Source organism: Catharus ustulatus, chromosome 16, assembly GCF_009819885.2.
Source record: "Catharus ustulatus isolate bCatUst1 chromosome 16, bCatUst1.pri.v2, whole genome shotgun sequence".
Taxonomy (NCBI): domain Eukaryota; kingdom Metazoa; phylum Chordata; class Aves; order Passeriformes; family Turdidae; genus Catharus; species Catharus ustulatus.
The window spans coordinates 12,319,801-12,345,844 of record NC_046236.1 but is presented as its reverse complement, the minus strand read 5'-3'; the positions used below and the strand labels follow the sequence as shown (position 1 = coordinate 12,345,844).

The 26,044-nt window shown below is 40.2% G+C and overlaps 1 protein-coding gene across 3 annotated transcripts; it reads left to right on the top strand.

Annotated features, from left to right (window-relative positions):
- The first annotated feature begins 13 nt into the window (after positions 1 to 13).
- On the top strand, positions 14 to 25,842 carry IQCE (IQ motif containing E). 3 transcript variants are annotated; one of them, XM_033074249.1, is made up of 22 exons: positions 14 to 156; positions 1,827 to 1,874; positions 2,478 to 2,520; positions 3,438 to 3,578; positions 3,869 to 4,000; positions 4,956 to 5,026; positions 5,570 to 5,683; positions 6,288 to 6,338; positions 6,832 to 6,902; positions 7,123 to 7,195; positions 7,583 to 7,632; positions 10,204 to 10,361; positions 10,823 to 10,878; positions 11,179 to 11,387; positions 12,159 to 12,263; positions 13,006 to 13,108; positions 15,291 to 15,386; positions 15,593 to 15,616; positions 16,498 to 16,593; positions 17,626 to 17,756; positions 18,445 to 18,560; positions 22,696 to 25,842. In XM_033074249.1, exons 1-22 carry the CDS (start codon positions 115 to 117, stop codon positions 22,809 to 22,811), a joined length of 2,046 nt encoding a protein of 681 aa, XP_032930140.1. In that variant the 5' UTR covers positions 14 to 114; the 3' UTR covers positions 22,812 to 25,842. The 3 variants fall into 3 exon arrangements, with proteins under 3 accessions (XP_032930140.1, XP_032930141.1, XP_032930142.1); XM_033074250.1 differs by lacking the exon at positions 3,869 to 4,000 and having other exon boundaries at positions 33 to 156; XM_033074251.2 differs by lacking the exons at positions 18,445 to 18,560; positions 22,696 to 25,842 and having other exon boundaries at positions 33 to 156; positions 16,502 to 16,593; positions 17,626 to 17,744.
- The last annotated feature ends 202 nt before the right edge of the window (positions 25,843 to 26,044 follow it).

Genomic DNA, 26,044 nt, shown 5'->3' with positions numbered 1-26,044 from the left:
CCCGGAAGTGCCGCCGGGGGCCATGGCCGCCCCCAGCCCCGAACCGGCAGCCTCGGCCCGAGGGGGTCTCTGCGGCCTCACCGCCCCGTGAGGCCTTCCCGCCGCTCTCCCACCATGGCCCGAGGGGTCGGCGAGGCGGCCGCGGAGGGGGAGCTGGTAAGGAGTGAGCGGCGGGGAGGAAGAGAAGGCCCCAGGTCTAGGCCCGCTTCGGCCCGGGCTCGGCTCAGGAAACGCTCCCACGAGGCCGGGGCAAAACCTTGGGGCACCCCCGGGCTCGGAGTGCGGTGGGATGGCTCCTGCCGCCTGCAGCCCGCGGGGCTCTGGGCTCTGCCCGTGTCTCCCTGACTGCCCCGCAGCACGGCGCGGAGGCGGCAAAAGCTGTGCTGAGGAAGGTTTAGGTTGGGCATTAGGAAGAATTTCTTCGCAGAAACGGTGATTAGATGTTGGAATGAGCTGCCCAGGGAAGTGGTGGATTTGCCGTCCCTGGAGGTGTTTAAAGGAAGACTGGGCATGGCACTCAGTCTTGGCAAGGCGGCGATGGGTCGTAAGTTGGACTCAATGATCTTAGAGGGCTTTTCCAGCCTAAATAATTCTGTGATTCTGTGTTGGCATTTGTTTCCCACCCCCTCAGCAGGTATTTGGAGGTTTTGAGCCCCTTTGGGAGCCCCCACGTTCTGTTGTTGCCAGCTGTAGGTGGCTCTGGTTGGGGCAGTTTTGCAGGAGCAAAGGGGCTGTGCGGGTTACCAAGCAGTATTGGGGCTGTTACTGCATGTTTGTATCCTGCTGAATGTTTTGTTGTTACCATTTATCAAGGCTGAGCACCCTCCACGTTCTCTGATTCCAAACACGATAGCTGCAGTTAGAGAAATATTTCAGAATGAGGCACCTTAAAATAACAAAATTAATCATTGTGCTGCAAGGAGCATTGCCTCAGGAAATTAAAAACTGTGATGTGTGAGGAGCATCCCTGCTTGCTCTCAGCCAGCATTACAGGCTCTTTAACCTGCTCTGTTGTCAGTCCTTGCTTCTATTGTGCCAGCCAGGGGTTCAGAAATACTTCATCCCCTCCCCTGCCTCTTACAGGCATCTTACAGATCAACACCTGTCCAGAGATTAGTGCTGAGTGCCACAGAGTCAGCAGCAAGTGGAAAAGGTCTTTCTGTGAGATAATTTGAAAGCTAAGTGGAAATTTTCCTTCAGCTGTGGATATGCTTGCATTTGAGAGGGAGGGAAGCTTGTCACCTTCCTTGTGTTTGAGGTTTTTCCCCTGGGCCTGAGCACTTCTCCATTTCAATGTAGGAACTGAACAATCCCATGGCATAGCAGGGGTAGGACAGGTGAGTGAGGAAGGGAAGAAGTGAGTGAGTTACAGCTTAAATGGAGAAATTCATGCAGAGCCAGCTGAAGGTTCAGCTGGTGTAATGCTGTGTACTCTCAGTGACTCAAGTGCAGTGTCACTGCTCATGGCACAGGGCTTGAAACTGGATGGTCTTTAAGGTCCCTTCCAACCCAAAGCATTCAATGATGGTTCAGTTCTGAAGTGACTTTCACAATATCCCAAAGCTATTTGTGTTGGAGCAAATGATGCTGACTCTTGCAGCAAGAGCCCCAGCATCTTTCAGTGGCTTTAGTGTTTTTGAAAAATGGCTTATTTTTATCTTAAACAATTGACATTTTAGCAGTGCAATGGAAGAGAAACAGAGGCTGTGGTCACAGTATTTATTGTTTGAATTTATTGCACTCCAGCTGTGTTGAATTGTGAAAGTTTTCTGGATGTGTATTACAAGCAGTTGTTCAGTAGCAAATGTCCTGTCTGTGTTTCCCAGGGGGATGACAGCCTGTCTGTGATAACCTGTGAGTCAGACACAGCAATGGTGAGTTCTGATTAATGCCCCTGGGTTCCTGCTGCATCTGTGTGGTGCCTCCTGCTCACCAAGAGAGAGGAGAGTGAACAGTGGCACTGCAATGGGCTTGAGTCACAAACCTCAAATATCAGATGTAATTCTGATTCTGTAATTCCAGATTCTCAGCACTGGGGCTACAAATGATATTTGGCTTTATTTTGCTGTTCTATCAAGTTGTGGGATTAAGTAATCATTTTAGAGAGGTTTAGTGGAATTGAATAACTCCTTTAGCTAAAGAGCTCTACAGATAAGCCTCTACTCTGGGATCATCTTGAATTTACTGCTTCTCATGTTTAATATTGATGGGAAAGGTCTTATGTTCTGAGCAAGAATTGACAATTTACCTGTATAATCAAACTTCAGTTGGCCCCACCTTCATTCTGGTGACCGTTGCTGTGCCCAAATCTGCATGTGCTTAATGCTACTATTTTCCTTTTCTATAGGAAAAGTTTTGTCTTATTAGAACAAAAGATCTTCATGGAAAATGGAGATTGAAGGAAATTTTGAGATTATATGATGAAATCTTAAGAGCTGAGTATTCTCAATATGAAAAAAAAAACATTTCTCTTTCAGAAGTTAAAGAAGAAGATTTTTCACAAGCCCCCAAAGTCACCAAGTAAGTGTTCCAAAACTTTGTATTCTGCAATTGCAAAACCAGATAGGTTTGTGGGATACAGAAACTGGAAGCTTTTCTTGAGACAACATCTTGGTATTCTCTTCAGAATTATTCACTGCTGTGTGCAGAGCACACCTGTTTGAGATCTCTTCTGTAACCTGTGAAGCCCAATTTGTATAGACTAAAATCTTGACATTTATGGGTTGGTTGTAATTATTGATTCTCTAGCATAAACTACTTTTTTCTCATGTTATGCTTCTGATGGCAACCATTCTGAATTTATTTTTCTCCTTGTCTTTTTGGAGAAATGCTGATCCTTGTTGTGTAGAGAGACTCTGGAATTACTGGAGCTCTCTACCATCCAGTCATAGGTCTCTGTGTGTACATTTAGCAGTTCTGTTTCATTTGTTGTGATGGGTTCTTGGTTGGTTTTTTTCACAGTACAATGTTATTATTATTATTATTAGATCTGCAGTTTTAATATTGAGTTTGTCCCTTTTTTGCTGGGTTTTATGATTTTTGCTATACTTTTCCATTTACCTTCCTTCATAGGCTTCCAGTGAATATTTCAAAGAAGATTTTACCCTAAAGTGTTGTTAATAACACTTTAGATGTGCAGGTGTCTTAAGGATGCCTGTCCAAACTGTACATGTAAATATTTCCACATGTTTTGAATCGTACTGCTGTCACTCTGCCTTTTTCTAAACCTCTTCATTTTTTGCAATTGTGTTTTTTTCTTTATAGCAGAGTTTTTTGAGTTTTGGGTTGGTTTTTATGTGTATAAGCCAGTGTGAAATACGTTGTTAAATTCTATTTTTACAAGTAATAGGATTGAGTCCAGAAATTTTGAAGAACAAAACAACAAGAATTTTAGTGAGCTGTTGAAGGCAGCACTGAGATATTTTCTTTTGCTCTAGAGTCTCCCTACAGCTCAAGCACACAACTGTATCCTAAAAAAGCTGCAGCTTGGCGATCTCTGCAGGGAACGGGCAGTGCTTGTTTGGAGAATGCAGCTGTTAAAAACCCAAGGCAGATGTGGCTGGGATCTCTGAAACAAGGTAATGGTACAGAAATGTTTGCATTTATGAATAAAATTCATTGTTGTGGACAGCTTAATATGTAAACTATTAAAAAATAGATTTGTATTTGATTAAAGGCTAGATAGGAATTCATTTCACTGTTATTTATTTGGATGGTTGGAATTATCTGATCCAGAGCATTGGCATTCATAGAGGGAATAATTAACAGCATCTGGAGCTTTCCATGTTGCATTTGCTCAGAATAATTCCACAAATTTAATTCACAATTATCCCTGATTTTTGCATTTTTGTTCCATTTCTCTTGGCAGGATTGAGCCATGCTCTGAAATCAGATGTTGACATGGGGCATGTGCGAGCTAACGTTTCCAGTAGCACTCCAGAATATTTGAAGGAAGCTCTAGGAATGAAAAAGCCAAAACATTCTCGTTCTTCCAGTAATGGTAAACTCTAATGGTGGGGTAGATAAAAATGAATGATCTTTTTTACCCTTTGAAAACACACATTGCAAAAGATCTTAGCTTCAGTAAAGCAAGAGCCATTTTAGTTACTAAAATATATGTGTCAAAATATGATCCATGAGATACTTCTTGAGATTCCTAAATTGGTTAAGGCAGGGATTTCCAATTTTTTTGAGCAATGAATCACTATTAGCTTTCAGAACTTTTGCAAATTGCCATGCATTTGCAGCTGAAAATGTTGCAAATATAATATGGTTCAATGGGACAGCTGTAGACAATTTATTGTGACTTCAAAACATAGTTTAGGAACCATTGATAGAAACCATCTGCTTGTCTGAATTTCTATGTAATTGACTCCTTTTACTTCTTCTCTAGAAAGTGTTTTATCATGTGGTTGTGACATTAAAATCAAATGAGTTTTATGAGATGAGTGAACTTTCCAAGTTTTATTCTGCTTTTCTTAAAGGAGAACTGTAAACTTTAAAATTCTGCTTCCATTTAAAATGACACCTATGCTTTTACTGGTGATGCACAGTTTTTGGCCACTTTACAGGATGATGTATTTGTGCATGATAAGCATAAATAGAAAAATGTATTCTAGACATCTTTTAGAAACCTTTTATAAATAATGGATTTATTGGGATGAGAAGACTGCAGTCTTCTGTGAAGTTTGTATCTTTCTTGAGAGGGATATTTTCATATAGCACCAGAGAAGAGAAGTAATTAGGAAAAAATTGGCTGCAAAATCTGGCAGAAGTTTCATACAGTAACACTTCCATTTCACCTCCAGTTCTAAAATTAATTTCCTTGCTGATTTTTCTTCGAGGAAAGAAAAACTCCCCTAGTTTCCACTTGTTCTAGATATTTAACTGCAAGGTTTCTAGTTGGTTAAAAATATCTCTTTTGGATCTACTTATTTTACATACCCTTTCTGTAGGCTACATTCCTGGAACTCCTGACTACAAAGAGAAAGAAGATATGTATGATGAAATTATGGAACTGAAAAAGGTACAGTTTTTCTGACTTACAAAAAAGGTCATGGCATTGCTCCATCCTGTACATGTCCTGGCCTTAATGATCCAGAATACTTTGATTTCTACAGCTTGAGACATCCACCACATTTTTTGCATTTGTAATGTGGGGCTAAACTAAAACTTGTGTCTGTCTAAGATAATTTCACTGTGGTGATATGGTTAGAGTGGGTTTTCTGTGCAGGTTAGTCACTGTATGAAGGGTGAGGACTGGGTTTGTTGAACTCTGGGGTTACCTATAGACAAATACCTTGGCTGTGGTTGATGATTTTTATAAGGTTACCTTTCTGTTAAACCTTTTCCTTTTATCTTCCCTCTGTCTCCTCCCTAAGCTGTCCTGTCCTGATGCCTGCCCTGCTCCAATGGGATGGTTTTGTGTTTTGGCTATTTTTTCCTCTTTTTCCATGTCATCTTTGCCATCATAATTGAATTGGTTTTGACATCAAAATGTGTTTCCGTGTGAAAACCCTGCATTTTACTATTTCTGAAATATACTTTAATTTTTTCTGCCCTCTTACAGACAATACAAGCTCAGAAGAATGAGGGAGACCGAATGAAAACAAAACTCCGTCGGCTGGAAGAGGAGAACAATAGAAAGGATAAACAGATTGAGCAACTGCTGGATCCTTCCAGGGTGGGTGTTCCTTAAGGGGATAAAAATGAGGCAAAGGAGTAGGAGTTTGTAGTGTGATGACTCCTAGGAGTGATGAGCTGGAATATGAGAGGTGGTGTGAAGGGATTTCTGGTCTGTGCATCTCAGATCAGCAGTGCAGCTCAGTTCAAAGGAAGATGATGCCATGCACTGCAGACAAGTTCATTTAGCACAAATGCCTTTAATTTCTGAAGGCAAAATTAAAATGCTGTCTCATTTGGGACCCACTTTCTGGATATTTTGCCTGAGAGTAGAAGGGAGTTAACTCTTGCAGGGTGATGGATTCATCAGTCCTGAGACCTTATCAGGAGGCAGAAGGGCAGCCTTGTCTGGCCCTGACAAGAAGCATTTGTGGTTATAGTCAGACTTGAATCTTACTGAATTTCTTGTGGCTGTCACTGTGTGCAGACCCACATCTTGGGAGAAATGTGCTGAAAGAAAGCTATGGGCATAGGGAGTTCAGAATTTCAGCTGCTGGACTGTGAAGTGACTGTGGGGTTGAGCAGATTGGAAAATTCTGTGGAAAGAGCCAGCAGTAGAATAAAATAGCAGAGTTGGTCACTTGTTTTTTCTGTGTTATTTGCAGGGCTCTGAGTTGGCACGAGCTTTGTCAGAAAAGAAGACTGATAATGGATGGGTAAGAGTGTTTTTATCATTTCCTGCTTTCATTTGTCCTTTTTCCTCTTGCTAAGGTGAAACACCACTAAAAATAAAATCAGGTCAGAAAGAATAATCAATTTTGGAATCACATAACCTTTATCTCTGCTAGCAGGTAAGGGGTCAGTAACAAAGATCTAGAATTAACATTATTTTGGGGAGCTTTCTTTGTCATTGTCTTGAGTCTGTTTAGGGATTATTCTCCCCATTGTTTGCTGCTTTGGTAAGGTAATGGGCAGTGTTGTTTCTGTTTGATGGTTGTGTATCCATATTCTTAAGCTCTTTATGAAATCAGGCATCTGATTTCATCAGTGTTCTCTTTTTTCACAGATGTGTATGATTTACTAAGTACTGAAATATGTAGAAATAAGTATATGTGATTAGGTACAGTTTATAAAGACAGGGCAGACAGGAATAGACCTATGAAGAGACAGATTATTCAAGGACTCAGGAGCTCTTTGTTCTTTCTGTAGGTGGTTACTGGATTAAAGCAGAAGATTGTCAAGCTCGAAGAGCACTGCAAGGAGAAAGACAACACTATTAAGTATGACTTTGAGGGGGTAGGAGGTAGAGGCTTGTATTGGATAAGCTAACCAAGAGAATTGGAAATTCATGTTATTTTTCATTTGTGTTCTATTCCTTAAGACATTTTAATAAACTCCCAAGAACGTATTGTCAATTATAAATGACAAAATTATGAACCACCAGGTTGCAGTGTCTTTGCTGATCTGACTGGATTATTTTTTGTATTATTCTATTTCCAGTGAATTCCAGGCAGACATGAAGACCAGTAATTTGGAAGAAGTGAGGTTAGCCATGGAAACCTATTATGAAGAGGTATGTTTGGCAGGTCCTTCAGGTGCATGCAGGACAGGAAGCTGGTCAGTTGTTGAGTCAAAGTGTAAATGGAATGTTTAGGATAAGTGTCTTGTACCTGAGCAGCACCTGTCATTGCTTGCAGGTTTTCATATTCTCATAGCTCCAGCTGTATGTACTGAAAAAATGTTTTCCTGCAATAAATTGAATGTGTTAATGAAAAAGGGTAAATATAGAACCCACTGTACATCCATAAGTGTAATGTGAGATGGAAGCAAATATAACAGTGAGGGCATCATTAACTCTGCCACTACCCAGAGAGTCTTGTACTGAATTTCACCTAATGAACCAATGTTGCTGTGGAAGCTGACATTGCTAATGCTCCTTAATGGAATCTGTATTTCACAGGTTCATCGCCTCCAACTGCTCCTGGCCAAGTCTGAGACTATGAGGAAAAAGTATGTTTAATTCTTTAGAGGCAAATGTTTGCATGCATATGTTTGACACATCACTCAAGTCTTACTTTACCTGATGGAAAACTACTACATGGGAACAGTTTTTGTCATTTAGATTGCTGGATTTGCTTTTTGGTACTGCTTTGATTGGCTTCCCAGCCTTGAAATATGTCTTAGTCACGTTTTTTTTGCTTGTAGATAGATCATTTTGTGAATGTGGAAAAATACCAGAAGTATTTAAAAAGTATTTGGTAGTGCTGAAAATTTGTCTCTGTTACATCTTCCCTCATAATCACATCTATTCTGGTAATTGAAACAAACTCCCTGGATGTTTGGCATTTCTCACTTGAGTCTTGCTCTAGAGCATGCTGCAAAGAGAATGTTCTTGGAGTAAACATTATTTTCCTTTGGTACAGAGGCACAGACTGGTAAATTATGTCAGAGAAGCTTGTACTAGTGCTTGTCACTGGTGTGCAAGTGTGGGCATGGTGGTGAGGGTGAACAGCTTATAGAGGCAATAAAAGTCAAATCACAAAAGCAGAAGACAAAGCTCCACCAAGAGAGCAAATTAAAAGCATTGCTGCAAGTGAGTGTTATTTGAGCTGGAAAAAGGGTAAGAGTGTCTTGTAGGACAGTAAAATTCATAACCACACCATTTCAAAATATACTTGACCTCCTAGTGCTGAGTACAGACAACTGTCCTAACACTGAGTATTATTATTTAGATTGATAGAAACATGTGAGAACTCCTTAGGTTCCCTCATTCACTGTTGCTCATGGATTGAAAACTGCAATTTGTTTTGTCACTTTAAAAAAAGAATAAATCTTTTGTCTCAGGCCTGCAGTGACCAGTTCTCAAGGCTCTAAACCATCACACCTAATTTATTTAGAGGTGAAAATGAGTCATCAGGTCTCTTCCTTGTCCTCATTTATTCATAGCTTCAAAAAGTGGTGGTCAGGGCAGTCTCTCTCCATTACGTGACTGTCAGTCTCTACTGGAGAGGCTGAGCACTGAAATAATAAATCATGTTGAAGGTCAGGACTCTGGCATATTGAAAGAGTTGTTTGAGAGTATTTCTTTCATGATGCTTGTCTCCATTAGTTCTGGCTGAAGTGAATGGCATTTGGCTTCTCTTTTTCAGTGTTGATACTGAAGTGTGGTTATTTATATGTGAAGCTGTAGTATCCAGTTGTAGCTAGTAACTAACTTTTCAAGCCCTCAAAATGGACTGAAATAGATTTTTTAATTTAGATTTAGATGAGCCTAAAATAATGTCTCTGAGTGGTGTGGTTATGATTTCTATTATTCCTGTCACTGCCCCATTTTGATCATGTGTTGTGTTTTGGTTTTTACTCTTTTTTTCCCTATGAAAAAAGCTGTGTGGATAGTCATCCATGACATCTGGACAGCCTTATTTTGTTTTGTTTTTTCTTCATTTCCTTTTAATTTCTAAAAAGGAGATCAGCTAAAAATTCAGCCTTTCACTCTGATATGTTAACTGTAGGCTCTCTGCCCTTTTACCTTGTAATTATTCCAGTGGATGGGATGTAAGATTCCCTCTTAAGGAATAAGATTCTGTAAGGTTCTGTGATTGTCACTGATTGTGGCATCTGTGCAAAACTGAGTGCATCAGTTACTTCAGGCTTTTATTTCCAGAAGTAAATTTTTAGTAATTTTCTCATAGCAATAAAGAAAAAAACAATTAATCTCACTAGAAATCTGTTTTGTGAACAAATTTTACAACTTTACACATCTATAAGCTCAGATTTCTTCCCCCTTTTATTAGAAAAAAAAATTAAAATCCCCGTAGTACATTTAAAGTCATTTTAGCGTGTAGCAGGCTTTCCCATTTCTGATGCCTTTTATTTCCATATTAGCTGTATTCTTCAAATATTCTTCTTTATATTCTTCAAATCTGTTTCAAATCTCTCTGGGGTTCATAGACATGAGGATAGTTTATTTTACAGTAAGGCACCATTCTCAGTTATCTGAAAATACACTTGGGTGCTGGATTTGTTTGAGAGTTATTCCATCTCTGTCTATCCCCTCTCTCTCCCCCAGTCTCAATGTTTTTAGTGAAGAAAAGCCATTCAGAGCCTACAGGTTGGCTCTCTCTGCTGGGCAGTTTTTTGGAGCAGTCTCACAGTTGGCTGAAGCATTTTTTAAATCAGAGGTTCACAGAGTGCTGGTAAAGCATTATAAGGTTAGTTAACAAAACAAACAGAAAATAAGATAAATAACATTCATACAAGTGCCCTTGTTTGTGCATAAATGGAATAGAGTGAGGGAGGAAGTAAGAGTAATAAATGAATTTTCAATGTTTCAAAATATTTTTTTTCTTTGTAAATTAAAACAATTGTTGGAGTGTTGAGCAAGATGATTTTTGCATGCTTTTTCAGAAAAGAATAGGTAACTCCTCCAGCAAAAAAAGAGTTGAGAAATGTTATTAAGGGGGAGCTGAGGCTGTCAGCTCAGCCATCTGACTTGAGTAGTGAAGCTGCTCCACTCTTTTTAATGCTGCTCTTTGTTCTCTGCTTTTAAGTTAACTTTCTGGTTTTGACCCCTTTTCCAAGTACAGAGGGCAGAGACACCCAGAAACGACTAAAGGCTCTGAATGCTGCTGTGCTGAGGATGTCCAGGAACATCAAGGAACTGCAGGCTGAGAATCAGAGGCTGAAGGAAGATCTGGGTCATGTGCTGAGCAGTTCCCCTCCTCCCACTAAAACAAAAAGTATGTGCTGGAAAATCTGTTAACATGGGGGATTTGGGTACATCTGCAAGATGTGTGACAGCAGGACCCTACAAAGGTAGAAATAAGGGTGTTGTTACAAAGGTGGAGATTCAGGAGTGGCAAAATTGGAATGAGAACCTTTCAGGAGTCTCTGATTTCTCCAGTCAGATTTGTATTTCCTCTAGTATTGTTCCTGAGAATTCTGAACTGGAATTGGTAGAGGGAACCTTTTGAATAGCTGAAAACTGGTGAACGTGAGTGGCTTATATGGATTTCAGAGCTAATTGGTTTAGAAGTCAGATATTTTTAAGTCCATTCTCACTTTTTCATTGGTAGACATTTAAAGCTGGCGTTCAGAGATCTTTAAATGGTCTTTTGATATGGCCAGAAGTTTCAAACAGCAAGAACAGTGTTGGCCCATGGATGTAGTTAAATGTTTAAAGCTTTGTTGTTGTATTTAGATTATAGTGAGTGGAGCAGACAGAGGCTGGTGAGGAGGATTTCGGATCTAGAAAAAGTAAGTGGTCATAGATAAGTGACTTTCTTACCTGTCTGGGAGCAGAAAATGCAGAACCACTGCCTTGTTCTCTTGACATGTTGTCCTTCAGTGTCTCAGCCTTGTGCATTCTGCCTCATACACAAAACCTGTAGCATGAGCCCTCCCTCCCTCCCTCCCTGTATTTTTTATCAATATAGATGCTTATTTTAGAATTAACCTCCATTTGATCTTTTCTCATGGCCTAAATAAAGTAATTTCATGCTACATTTAATTCTTTTTTTCTGGTGTGTGTTTTCCATGTAAATTTACCCTGCTTAGAAAGTGTGTGCCATGGAGAGCAGCAGGGTGTCCTCAGCTGACAGTGAGGCATCACAAGTGCTTGCTGTGTCATCCTCACCTTCTGTGGACCTGGATCATCCAACATCCCAACATTTAGACCATGGGGAGGAATGCTGTCACCTCCAAAGGCTGGTGAAGAAACTGAAGAGTGATAAGAAGGCACTTCAGAATCTCCTGCTCAGTAAAGAGTTGAGTGTGATTCTTGTCTGGGATGTTCTTCTGTGGGTGTGAATTATTTCATCATTTCTGATCCTGTTATTAAATGATGTAATAAGTACTTCACATTTTCAGCTAGAAAATTAATTTTGAGAATCCCTTCAGTTTTTATTTCAAAAACTTCTTTCTAATCCTACTTGCTTCATAAAATTACATTGCAGAAAAAAACCAGAGGACAGTAAAGGAGAACTTCTGCTTGTTTCTAGCACATTTTTCAGGACTTATTTTTCTGCCAACCACACTGAAAACCCTTTGAAGGGTTATGTGTTTGTGCAGCACTTCTTGCTTGTATTATGCTGTAAAAATTTGTGTGTGGTTTTTTTTCCAACATGTTTTATCCTGCTCTCCCACTTTCTCCATTTAAACTTTGTGCCCTAGGATGCTCTGTGGCTTCTGTTCTGACAGAACAGACAGATTTGCTGTTTGTATTGCCTGGGCTGTTTGGTGTGTCAGGTTAATCTGAGCACTCTGAGCAGGGACATGCCCACAGGGAGGTGTCTTGGTGACACTCTGCCTCCTGTGTCACCTCTGAACAAAAATGCACAGTGAGAGCATGTGAGGAGGCCTTTTACTCCTCAGAAATGGGTGCTTGCACTTCGTTTTCTTTAAAGGGAAAAATTAAACATTTTGTTACTTTATGAATTTGAGAGAACCCAATTATTTAGAAGTTTAAATTAAAAATAACTACTTTGTGGAAGTATGAGTGTCTTAGGTATCACTTAGAGTTCCTTGTACCTTTGTAGATTAGATATCCAGCAGTTACTGCAGGCTAAGGCTGAAATGGAACAGGAGCTGCAGAAGTGGCAAAGTAAGATGGAAGAAAAGAGAACAGAAGAGCAGACTTTAAGGTAAAGCATTTTATATTAATAGATCCTTTCAGAACCCCAAAAATAAAATCTCCTAAAGTGTAATTCTCTTTTGAAGTGGCTCAGATTCTGTAGGAGTTCATCTGGACTGCAAGAAGCAAGATTCTTTTGAGCAGAAGTGTTTGGAGGGATGGAGTAAGTTACTAGAGGAAGAGCTCTATAGAGTGCTTTTAGAGGAAGTGCAAGACTAAGTAGTATAGTAAAAATAAGAATTAAATTATAATAAAAATTGATAAGATAAATGGAAAAAGCTTTTATGTTGGGCTCAGACATTTTTTTTCTCTAGGAAAACGTTGTACTCTCTTTACCTTAGCCTGTGTTTCTAGACTGTTACCTCTTTGTCATTCCAGTTACTCCTTGAATTCTGTATAACTGAGTGATAATCCTGTGCAAGGGAAGCATAAAAAAGTGGTTTCAATATTGTTTTGTGAGAAAGGACTTTGACTGACAAATATAAAACTGTAGTAGATCTAAATACATTATTAATAGTATCAAGGTTACCACAGTAACCTTGAGACTTCTTGATTTTAACATAAGGTTGTGCTATCACAGATTGAGAATTGATGTTCTATGAGAACAGGTATCATCCTGAGCAGTTTCCCTCTCTAGCCTTAAAAAACAAACCCAAAGCAACCAAGTGTTATGAAATAGGTTAAGTATTTTCAAAGCAGGGTCAACAGAAAATTTGTATAAGCTATAAATATCTTTGCTTTTCCAACCACAGTGAGGAAATCCAGAACCTGACACAGAAAGTAGGGAGGCTGGAGCTAAAACTGGAGGAAGAGAAAAGGCAAATGGCAGAAGATACAGTGGAAAAGCTTAATAAGGTACAACCACATTTTTGATTGTGTTTTTCTTTTTCTCTTGTGCCTGATACAGATTTCAAATGGAGGTGGCAGTCTAAAGAGCTGCTAGTTGTGTTTTTTCAGAGATGCATTAAATCTTGTAATAGAGGTAATGATGGTTAACTCTCAATATTTGTTGGAAATAAGTTATTTCAATAATTAACACTGCAACTTGGGGAGTTTTAAAGCTGTTCTGTTAGTGATCCTCTGCATTGCTGTTGCTTTTTCTCTTGTCCAGTGTAATGTTGCAAAAGACTTAGTTTGGGGCTTTTCCCAATACCTAAAAAACCAAAAACTTTGTGGTTACCTTCTTACAGCATCTGAGGCCGTTGCCTAATTTCAGCCTGATTTTATAGAGGGAGGTTTTGTGGGAGTTGACAGTTAGATAAAGCATAGAAACACAGGTAAGTGTGCTCACTGACAGAATGACAAAAGATAGAAATCCCTCTTCAGTACTTTTTCTGCTGGCCAGGTGGCCACTTATGGCACAAGTGCTGTCCAGTCAGAAAATACTCACTGGCTTTTCTGTCAGGATGGAAGTGAGGGGCTTTTTCATGGGAAGATTTACAGGATGTAGAACAGTAGTTATCATGGAAATTGAGGGGGTTTAAATTCTGCTGCTTTGAGTCAAGAATTAAGGAAGATATCAGTACAATGAAATCAGTGAACTTCACTTTCAAGTGAAGTTTTCCTAAAGTTGAGGTATTCATAACCTTTTTTTCTAATACCTAATAAATGTATATGAGCATCTGTTAACCCTGGACAGTCTTAAGTGTGGCTCTGGAATCAGTCTGGGGTTTTGTAAAATATGTCTGAAATTGCTATCTCTGCAATCTTCTGTCCCTCTTCCAAGTGAGGTAATTGGCCAGTAGAGATGGATGGGCACTGACAGAGCTGCTTTCAGAGCACTGTGGCCATGTTAATCTCATTTCACTAAATACTACTTGGAAATTATTACTGGGGATTTTGATTTGCACTTAAAAATAAATAGACCCTGAAATACAGGCTGTAAAAAATACTAATAAAAATGTCCAGTGGCTTAAGAGGGTTCTGCTTTCTGATATACTGTACCATTCTGTAGATTCTTTTCTGTGTGTTACAAGCTCATGGATGCTAGAGGATGTTTGGAATACCAAAGAACTGGAGTCTTTAAAAACAGCCAACAAACAGCTCCTTTTTCCCTCTGCAGACTATATATATTCTTGGCCAGTAACCATCCATTTATTGAAATGTTCCCATTATTTGTAATTATCACTAAATTCCTACCAATTTCTCATTTTAATAGCAGGTTGTCATTTTTAATATGACATGATCCATTTGCTAAACTTAAGCCTGGAGCTCGGCGGTTTTAGGTTATAAATAAATTCTTTTCACAGAATCAAGAGGTTTTTTCAGAGTCTATAAAATCTCTTGTTCCTCTAGTTAAAATTTTACACCAACAAATTAAATTAGTCTGTTAAACTTACAGTTAACTTTTGTTTGGAGTGTGAGGTATGACAATTAGGGTGGGATAATTAGGGATCAAAAAGATCAAGTGGTGAGAAGTGGAATATGCAACCACACCTTGGGACAAATTACTGCAACAAAATCTTGGTTTAGTCTTGGTTTCTTCCTTTTTCCTCTAATTAGCTTCATTAAGATAGAAGAGTAGATTTATGCCAACTTACATAAACTTGGTGTCATACAATGGCCAGAGCTCAGTAAGCTTAAAGAGATGATTATGGGGCCACAGTTGCCAGGATGAGCATGAGAGACTTCCCTGGTTAATTAATACTTGTCTTTCCTGGAGAAGAGCTGCAACATCAGATAACCTGACTTTTGTTCTCAGTCTGTTGATAAAATACAAATCATTTCTGAGCAACAAAGCAGCAGGTTAGCAGTGCCTTAGCAATGCACAGAGGAAGTAGGAGTTTGTGCAAATGGAAACTTTTCCATTCCCATGCCCTGGGAGAGCTGAAATGGGCAGGGATGTGTTTCACTCTCAGAGTCATCTCCATGCTGAGTGTGAGCACAAGCAGGGTTCAGAACTGAGAGTTTCCTCTTGAACTTCCTTCTGCCCTGCAGGCAGGATGAGCTCTGGAGCTGATTTTCCTGAGTCACTTGTGATCTGTTCCCTCCCAGCTCTGTGTCTTTAGTGTGCTAACCTGGAGATTCTCCTCTGCAGGCTCCCCCAGTCTGCACAGTTACAGGCAAAGAAAATCACAGGAAGGAACAAGCAGCCAAAATTATCCAGAGACACTGGAAGATGTACAAAACCAAGGTGAGATTCTCCTATCAGGACATCCCCCTCTGAACCTTGCTCTTGTTTTAGCATCTATCCACACACCCTGAGAGATTATGTTGGGTTTGGCAGGGGTTGGGATGTGTGTTTTCTGTGTCTTTTAATGATTGGGAAAATTTGGCAAAGCTTTATTAGCTAAAACTTGTATATATTTGTGGCATTAACATGGGCATCTTTCATTTCAGAAAGAAGAAATTGCTCTGGATGAGGTGAGTGTATTTATGATACAGAACATTACAACAGATTTAATTTGTATCAATGGGCAAACAACCAAGACAATATTTGTTCTTCATGCTGCCTATAATCTTCCCTCTGACATCCTGATTTTGTGTCATGTGTTTTGTCAGTGGTTTCATAATTTTGGTGAAAAATTTTCCATAGTTGGTACCTTCTGCAAGGTGAAAGTTTCTGAAAATATTGAACAGAATCTGTTACTGGGCAAGAAAGTTTTTCTGAACGAGATAATTCTAATCATGATTTAATTTTCATTATGATGGATCTTCAGAAAGACTTGAAATAGGATTTGGAGCTTTTGCTAAGGAGAAATGTCTGTGGGAATTATGAAGATACTGACAAATTTGTCACACAAAGTCACTTCTTGATGAATGTTTTGTAAAAGAGTTTTAATTAAACTGTTTTTTTTCAAATAGCGCAATGTAGCATCTTACCTGCATTTTTTCCAGAACATTAAAAATCCCGTTTTCAGAAATTAGAACTGATTCAAACCACATGGCACAAACATGCTGTTCTAAATGGTTTTTGTTGATTATGACCCAGTAAAATCTCTGAGGGGAGTGGAAGGCCTTGCATTCAGTGTCATCACCACAGGGTCTGCCAGGTTGGCCTGGTTTCTGATTGTAGCAGAGCAGCTCAGAGCCCTCTGGGTAGCCAGAATCTAATGTGGGAATGGGAGCATGGTGCTGTGTTGGTGAAATACAGGCTGGTGCTGGCAGCCAGAACTTCACTGCATTTGATAGGATCAGTCCTGAGCACCTCCCAGATGGAATTTAAGCCCCAGAGCTGCCCCTGGAGGTGTAATGTCTGTGGGTTATCTTTCAGAGGAGCTAATGGCCTCTTCTCTCCATGCCAGGCAGTTGTTCTGCTCCAGGCAGCCTTCAGAGGACATTTATCTCGACAGAAAGTGCTGCTGGGTGTCAGGGTGCCTGATGCAAAGTCTCACACCAAGGTAATTGTGGGGGCAGATGGATGTCCCAGCATCACTCTGTGTTTATCTTGCATTGTTAAGGACTTGACTTCCAGGCTTCATTTGTTGAATCACCTGGTGATTGTTTTAATGTGCTGGTTGGCAGCACCACTGTAATTCTAGAAAGATACTGAGCTCATTCCCTTCTTACTTTCTGTAGTTCACACTTTTTCTTAGAAGTAAAGCTGTAACTTCTCAGCCTTGTGACCTCTAAGACTGTAACTAAGTCTTTTTTTTCCCCATGGTTCTCCCATCAGATAACACATCCTTTAACTCTTTAATTTGGAGTGCTGTTCAAAACTTTACCTGCTCTCAAAGGTTCACTACTCAGTCACTGGAGTAATAGATAAACTTTTTTCATCAAAGTTCAGCAATAAGAATCTGGAAAACATCTTTTATTGGATTGGAAAGTAAAGGAGTCTTGGTGAGGCATGCTCTGCCCAAGACTTGGTGTCCTGTGTCATGTCCAGTTTGCTCCAGATTATTTAGTTCTGAATATGAAGAAATTTCCTTCCCAATTAAACATTCAGTTTCTGTAAATCATTTGCCAGGTTGTATAAATATCCTTTGGACCTTTAGCAGGCTATAGTTAATTTGTAATTCTCCATCCAGGTTGTCCATCTGATTGTACTTTCCATGCTCTTTGATTCTGATAAACTGGCCAATGTAGGAGGACTGAATATTTGGCTTGATACAAGCAGAAGATAAATCCATTATGAAGGTTGTCTTACCTCCTTAATCTTCAAAAGGCTTCCTTCCTGGAAAATAAATGAACTTTCCTTGCAGGTGTCTACTCTTTCATTAATTGAATGCTGATGCTTCAAAGCTTATATGATGATCAGATTTGCATTTCCTGCTGATTTAGTCTTACAAAACCTTAAAAACTGCAGACCAAAAGATTGGATGTTTGTTCTACTGCCAGTTTCACAATCAAGAGTGAGATTGTGAAAGGTTCTGTCAAGCTTCTGTGCAATCTGTAAAATGTCAGTTTTCTTTAATCTGATTGCTTTGCAGAACTCCTGCCTTTCTTCCATGTCAGACTCCTTGAGCTTTTCTTCTGATTGCAAGGAGAGAGATGAGATTGTGACATTCATCCAGTCCATTTTCAGGGCTCACTTAGCACGTACAGGACTGCTTCAGGAGAGGTAAGTGAGGGCTAGATGCTTCTGCAACATGCAACAGCAAAATCATTTTTATGACAGGAGAGGAGTAATTTTTAAATAGAATTTTAGTGTGGATTCCTTGGCAGAGAAGGAGAGCAAGGCCATTGTTACAAAAAAGACAAGGGAGAGCTTGTTCCTGAGAAGATTCTAAAGATGTGCAACTAAAAGGAGCTTTGTGGCAGCAGGAGTCTTCCCATATCCTGCTGCATGTTCTCTTCCGTAGCAGTGAGGAAAAGTAAAGTGAAATAATTGCTCTTTGGAACAGAAAGGTTACTGTTGTTATCACACAGATTGCTGATACATTTGCTTAATGTGTGAATCTGAAGCCCTGACACGTGCAGGTGAAGGGATATGTGGAGGAAGAAGAGGGAGAAGCTAGAATGCCATCAAATCATTTAACTCAGGCAGGATGCAGGGATTTGATTGCTGCTTAGGTTTATGGTGACTCTGTCTTGAAAAATACTTCCTTTCTCTCTAGGGTTTACTGCTCTGAAAGTTTCTAATGTTGGCTGCCATGGTTACAAGCAGAGTTACATGGCTGTCACCTCTGTGTCTGGGATCACTTCTGCAGGTGATAGAGTAGCAACACAAGAAACTTTTCAGCACAGTCTATGAAGAGAGACTGCAAACACTGTTCTGTGCCTCGTGCTCTGAGTGTGTCTCTTTGCAGGCTCTCTGTGCCCAGTGGCCCCAGTGGGAAAGCAGATCCTGCAGTTCACATCACAGAGAAGAAACCAGGCTCAGCAGCACTCCAGAGACCTTCAGTCCTCACATCTCCTCTCCCTGGTAATCTCCCTCCCCTGTGTTCAGAGGTCTGGGTGTTTTGAGTTGGGTACATGCACAGTTTTATAGAGAACATCTGCATGTGCACACACATGTGCATCCTTCTATTCCATGTGTGTGGCTTCATTTGGTGGCATGTTGCTTCTACTGGCACGTGCAGTTCCCTACATAAAAAATAAAAGCTCTGACAGTCTCAGCACCAGCTTCCTCCCAGTGCTTTGTCTGCTTGTCCCAGCTGTGGTTTGGAAGGTCTCTCTGGTGTAAGTGGCAATTATTGAGGGAACATGGTGTTCCCCTCTATTGCCTCTCTGCTTTCTTTTCAGCCCTGTAGCTGGAGTTTGGTACTTCCCATCACATTTTGGGCCCTTAGCCATAGACAAGCTGAGAGCATTTCCACCACCCTGAACTTATTTCTGCAGAAGACAGACAGACATCTGCTAAAAAGAGCCATCCTAGGCAGCCATGTGCATTTAGCAATCTTCAGTTGCTGCAGTCAGGGGGAAAATGAAGTCCTGGATAACCTTGCCAACAATTACTGCTGTAATACACAGTGAGAAAATCTCTTTTATGGCTCTTGTGCCATTTGGTTTTCTTCTTGGATTCTTTGTTGCTGTTTGTGAGAAGATGGAGTTAAAGCCAAAGAGGCTTTTAGGAGGATGTTAGAAGTACTGGGTAAGAAAGGCAAAACAATGCTGCAGATAAGACAGCCTTGGACATGCAGCTTCAAAGGAGTTAAATTGAAAAGGCCTGGTTGTGTCCAGAGTGGGATTTTTAGGCTTTTATGGACCAGTTGGGGAAAAAAGGAGCAACTTTGAGTGTGACCTGAGAAACACTGGTTCAGATTTTTTGTCAGGGAAAAGCTGCCAGTCCCTGCAGGCTTGCTCAGAGACAGAATGCTGGAAGCAGTGAGGCTGTTTCTCTAAGATAGGAGGTGGGGAATAAGCCAGATTTGCAGGGCTTGTGAAAACAGAGGTAACACTTCAATAGAAGAAAAAGTGTTTAGGAAACTTCACTGTGTTCCATATTCAGAGGCACATTTTACTTTGTGAAGGAGTAGTAGTGCTCGCTTCTGAAGATGTTTGAGTTTTGAATGACTTTAATTATATCTGGTGATAGTATCCAGGAGAAAAATCCTGCTGCAGCACCCTGTTTTGCCTGAGCTGTACTGCAGCAGTTGGGCATTATTGGTGTGCTCTCTCTACAGCCAGGGTAAATCAGTTGTGAAATTCTACTCAAAGAGAGAGAATCCCTTAAATGCATAGTCCATCTAGGACCCACAGAGAGTGAGATGAGGCAAGTCCAGTAAACACAGTCATATGAATACCAGCAGAGCACAGTCATTGTCTAGCTATGAAGTCTCCTAAGCTAAGTTTTATTGCAGATTATGATGACAAGTTGATGAGTGAAGAAGTTCTGGAATAGTTTATACTGGAAGAGAGAGAGAGAGAGAAAACCATACTTTCAAACTTTCTTCCTTGCAGTCCTTTCCTGCTGAATATCAAAAAGGAGTGATTGGGAGCAGACCAGGTTTTGTTTGCTGTTGATTTTGTGAATGTGGGAGATGTTTTCAAGCTCTGGGATGAGGACAGGATGAATCCAGGTGCTTTGTGGAGAGGCACACTGGGAATGTGCTTCTGTAACTGCACAGCTGCCCAAAGCACTGCCTGGCACTGAGCTGTCTGCAGTAGGTCCTGGTGCATGGCAATGGTTAAAATCTCCCAATGAATTGGGAAAAACCTCCTAAAGGAAGGAGAGTATCCAGGTGTAAATGCAACCTCTGAGTGTTCTGTTTGGTTTTTTGTGGATTTATGTAGCTTAAGCTAAAGTTAAAATTAACTGAAAGTCCCTCCCTGCCATTCTGAGCTCATGGCTGATACAAAAATCCAGTGACAAAATTGGGGTCTGATGGTAAGTTGGGATTTCAGTGGTCACCCTGCAGCTTGGAAAGGACAAGAGACAAGGAGCTTGTTGAGCAGCTGAGTGATTTAAAAGCAATCAGATTCTTAAAGCTTTAAATCATACAGCTGTTGAACAAGTTCTTTCTTCATTTGTCCCAAGTCCAAACTTGCATTTCATGACCTCTAGGTCTTAGAATGATCTTAAGCTTTCAGTCAATATCTGTATTGCAGTAAATAATTTAAATTCACTACTCTTCTGGCATTATTTTAAGAACAATGGGGAAGATGAAAATGTGTTTTAAAAGACCTTATACATCTGCTAGAATGAATGTATACAATCCTGGTGTAGCATTGCAGAACTTGTAATTCATTGTTTGCATCAGGTTACATGTCTCTGTATTTTCTAGGAAAAGAAAACATTTTTTGTAAAGTGTATTATTCAGTGCTGCTTTGCTTGTTCTCAGGACCTGGAGATTTTATAAAGCCATTTCTGTTGTTTCCCTCGAAATGAAACAGATATTAACAATTCAGCCTGTGAAACTTGGTGTTGTGTTTTGTTTTGTTCTATCAGGGGAGGGACAGGAAGGAAGAATATGTTCTGTACATGCACAGCAATCTTGATTAAGGGCAGTTTCTCTTTGCATATTACTGACCACTCTGGCAGCAACTGTTAACTTCATTTCAGGCTTTTTTGGAATCATCATGAGTTTGCATACAACCCTTAACTCTTATCAGTGCTTACCCTTCACAGGCACCAAGAAAACTGAAAATGAGGACATATGCTCATATGTCAAGAGCAGGATATAATTAGGGGTGATTTGGATAATATTAAGCTATTTCATGTATAGTATGTTTATTCTTGATTCTTCTGGTTATCATGCCTGCTTTTGGCAGTTCCCTTTGCTCCTCCATATCAACAGTGCTACTGTCTCATAAATCTCCCTGAAAAACTCTGACATTTTTTGTTGACTGGTGCAGAAAAGATTTTCATTTAGCTATAAAACCATGTGTTCCTTTTTAGGCTGAGGTCAGTGTAATGGCCTCCTGCATCCCCCTTGCCATTCTCAGGCTCTGTCTGTCACTCTTTTTCCAATTCCTGGGCCAGTTGTGCTCCCTTTTCTTTATTCCGTGTTCCACTTTCTGTTTATGCCTGTTCTTCCATACCAGGATATTTATTTCCTGTGTCAGGAATCTCTTATTTCTCTACAAGACCCATGGCAGGTCTGTTCTCCCTGGGTAATATTCTCTGTGTGCCCTCCAGTTCAGGTCAAAACCTCAGATTGTGGCTTCTTGCCTGTTTCCTCTTTCTACCACAGGTTGTCTTGGTTTGTTTTCTTCTCTGGGAGAGTCTTTTCAGAGAATTTATGTTTGGAACTGAAAAATAAGTGGAGCTGAGGGAAGAGTATTGTGCTAGAAGGTATTAATAGCTGAGGGGAGGATATTGTGCTGGAAGGTATTAATAGCAGTCATCATTTAGTTCCTACATCTCTTGCACAGGGGTTATAAGCTGCTGCTTCTGCTCTTCTTGTGTCAGGGACTTTGTACATACTCATTTCATGCCTCTGATTCTCCAGTGATTACTGGAATCATCAGGAATATCTGTTCACAACCTGAACACTTCTTCAATCACTGGAATGGTTGAGATGCCTAGAAGCACACCTAGGAAAATATCAAAGAAACAAAATAAAAAATAAAGGGAAGAACCCAATGGTGTGGTCACTATTTTTATTGTCATTACAGCTGAACAGCATGTGAACAATGATTTGGGTGTTTTACATGCATAAAGGTTAAAGAGAGGGATTGAGAGCTTCTACCTTTTTTTGCATCTATTTCCCTTTGGTCCATCCAGATCTGAGTCAAGTTCTCATTGTGAGCTCTCTGTGTAGTTTAAGCTTGGGTCAATTTTTCCTTTTCTGGCCATTTAATAAATATTTGCTTTTGACCTGTGATGGCTTCAGTATCAAATGGCTTTACTTGGTGTGTGTAACCCCTTGCAAAGATTTAAAGGCAATAAGAGAACTCATGCATGGTCAGTGTGTCAGCTCAAACCCTGCTGTGCACTCTGGCTCATTAAAGAGGAGCAGAAATAGCTCCATGCACAAAGAGATCAGAGTCATTCATAACTGGATGACTGCAGGTAAGGTTGGGAACTGAATGGCTCAGAGGGAGTGCCACACTTGGCACAAGGGTTGTTTTGCTCAGAGTTGTTTGTTGATGACCTGTTTGCTGGATCATTCCAGGCAGGTGCTGCTCTGCTCCCTGTGTGCCCCTGGACGAGGCTCACTCCGACGACTCCGATGACATCGTTGTTGTCCCTCCCCTGCTGCAGGTGAAGAAAAGCTACAGCCACTTCTGAGGTGTGGTAACAGGCTCTGGTGATCTTCAGTTATTTGGTTCACCAACACAACTATTTGTACCAAGATCAAGCATATCAAAGATGGGAAAAGGGGGAATATCACCCCTTTTTAATGACAGTTCACATGATTTCTGCCACAAATGAGTAATTCTTTGATATGTTGTCTCTGCAGACTTTGTGGCTAAAAGCCACTGACTGACTGTTAACCTTACCTTCCTGGTAATCAGAGAGTTTGGATTTAAAAACTCAACCAAAACACTTTAATGTTTTGCTTCACAATGAGGATTATGAATTCAGTTGTCAAATTGAAATGAAAGCAATAAAACCTAAAGATATTTAATGCCGAAGTTTTGTTCCAGGTCAACTAAAATAGTTTGTTTAATCAGAAAGTGGTAAATTATATAATTCCAGTTTTTAGCCCATGTATGCAAAGGGGCACAACTGGTATTTGTTATCTCTGTTTCACTGTATTTTAACTGTATTATATTTTAATCTTTTTTATTTTTATATTGAACATTTACAGTCTGTGCAGACCTTGTAAAGGCTTTTAGAAAGCCATTTCTTTGTCATGGGGCTATTCTAGACCCACTGTATCAGCTGGGTTTTCTTATTTATTGACCTTTTCCATGTGTGTGTATGATAATAGTGTAGTACTGTTTTGTGTTGAAATGTCTGATGACATAATCAGATTTGGGATTTGGAAGGGCAGGTGAGTGATAGCAGGAGTGTGCTGTGAAGGGATACCCTTGTGAGTGTTTTTTTTGCTTAAAAAGTCACACATTGTGTGTGTTTTGCAGGGTCAGCTCTGTAAAGGTACTTGACATAGGAGATAGAAGTGTCTGGAGTGTTCACCTGGCTACATTGCTCATGCCTAATCAAGGCAGTTTGGTTTGGGAGCAGAAGTGGTAGGTTGGATTATAACAGAAATTAGGACTGCATCCAGGAAAAGCACTCACTATCCATGGAAAGACCAAAGGCTGATGGGCAGTTGAGGATTTAACTGGGGGGATCATTCCAGATCTTCTCTGCAGATTGTACTTTTTGACTGGATAGTTCCTGCTGTTGGTTGCACCAATATCCTTCAAAGCCATTGAAATGTGTGTGGGTTTTTTAAGGTGAACTAGATAAATCACAATACTTATTGGAAGGGGAAATTAATTTTACAAGCACGTGGTGAAGGTTTTCTGGAAATACTAATGGTTTCTTTGTCATCAAAGAGTAATAAAGTCTCCTGTAAACAGAAAAGCACACTCTCAAATACAAGATTTTTATCACCTTTTTTAAATTAAAAATCAGTCACCACTGTTTCTCAGAATACCAATAAGTCAGGGCTGTCTCAATTCTGTGATTTCAATGAAGCACTATCTGAGGCTTATCATGGTTTGTGCCAGTACTTACAGCCAAAGAGGAAACTGGATGGCTGCAGCACAATGCAGCTGATTTCATTTAATCCCATCGGTGGAAATGCTGCCTGTGCTGTTTCCAAAGGCAGTTTTGGGAGCTCTCCATACCCAAAGCAGTCTGAAGAATGTCATTTGCACTCCCACTGGGTAAATTTTTCCTGCTGGTGCTTTGGTCACATGACTGTCATCTGCAGGAAGGAGAAAAATATATATATATAAAAGAAAAGGGATAGATCCTTCTGGTAGAAGCTGGGATCTGTCTCCTTTTTCTGGAAGTCACATTAAGAAGAAGGGTCATTTTGCTAAATGGAAGCAGTGCTGTACTGAGTTGTTGTGTATAATATTTCAGGTCTGTAACTGTGACTCTGTCATGGATCCCTCCAGAGGGTAACCAGAGATGAGGTCTGACACATTAAAGGGAGAGTGTGTAATGTGTCAGGACCAGGGCTGACACCAAATACCTGCCTGGCTGTCATCCTATAGGGAAATACTGGGGCAGCAAATGCAATATAGAAAACATTCTATTACTTTACTGTGCTGTAGTGAGCAATATGACAGTATTGGGAAGTTGATACAGAGCAGCAGGGCTTGTGTTTGAGCTGAGCATGTGACCAGCCCTGTCAATAGACAAATTCTGGGATAAATGGGGGTAGGACCTTGGGATGACCCAAGGCAGAAACCAGGGTGAAAGGGAGCAAGTGTTTTCTGGGGTGAATCAAAATGTGTCTAAAACTTCCTAAATTTGGGGGTGCTATCTCCCAGCTGTCAAAAATCTGATACTACCTCTGAGATGGCCTTCAAACTCATATCTTACTGTGGAAGATAATAATATGTTCACTACACATCAGGAGTTTGGTACAGTAGGAAGAGAAACCTGCACAGCATTAGCCTGATGTGTTGTCCTGTTGTACACTGTGATGGAATGTGTTGGAGGGAGGAGTGATTGACACTAGGTTTGGTTCTGTGGTTATCCATCTGAATGCCAGCACCCATAAATCTGGCACAGAGAAGGCAGAAAAAGTTAATTTTTGAATAAATGGCATTTTTCCTTAACAGGGAGCTGAGGACAGTAAAAATCAGTGTGGCTCAAACCTGCCAAGATTGGCCCAATACAAGCAGTTTCTGAATAACACCTCTGTAGAAAACCCTGAAAACGTTGTGGGGGTGTCAAGGTCTTGAATTAAAATTAAACTCCCCTATACCCTGTGTAATCTAAAAGCACACTTTCCATTCTGATGCAATAATGTTTCTGACTTAAAACCTTCTGCAGTTTGCAGCAGTGTTAGTTAGAGATTGTGTGTGAGTGCAGGATCTGACTTTAATGGGATGTTATCTCTCTTGATCTCTTTTTGCCCTTAAGTGCCTTTGCCTGTAAATCTTTACTGAGGCATCAAGACCTGAAAACTATTGTTTCCTGCATAGCTCTAAAAATAATCCCTACACAGGCAACTTCTAATGTAGTCAAAATGGAAAAGGATTAATCTTGGCATATGAGAGCACCATTAATTTTTATGATCTTTTTAATATTTAGAACTGTGTAAGTATTTTATATAATTTATTTTGGGATCTTCAAAAAAGCTAAAACAATTGCAATGTATTTTCTTTGAACTCTTGAATTTTGAAATAAAGTTTATACACGGATTTTGATGTGTTTGTTGTGCTACTGCTGTATTTTCATTGCCCCTCTGGCCTCTGCTGCATGCTCATGTTTTCTCTTTGCACCTGGGCTGACCTTTTATCCCTGATCTCTTGGGTGGACAGTAACAAGAGAACTGAAACATGTAGGGTATGTAATTTCTTCTCTCTTCTAGTGCAGGTTCAAGGTTGTCA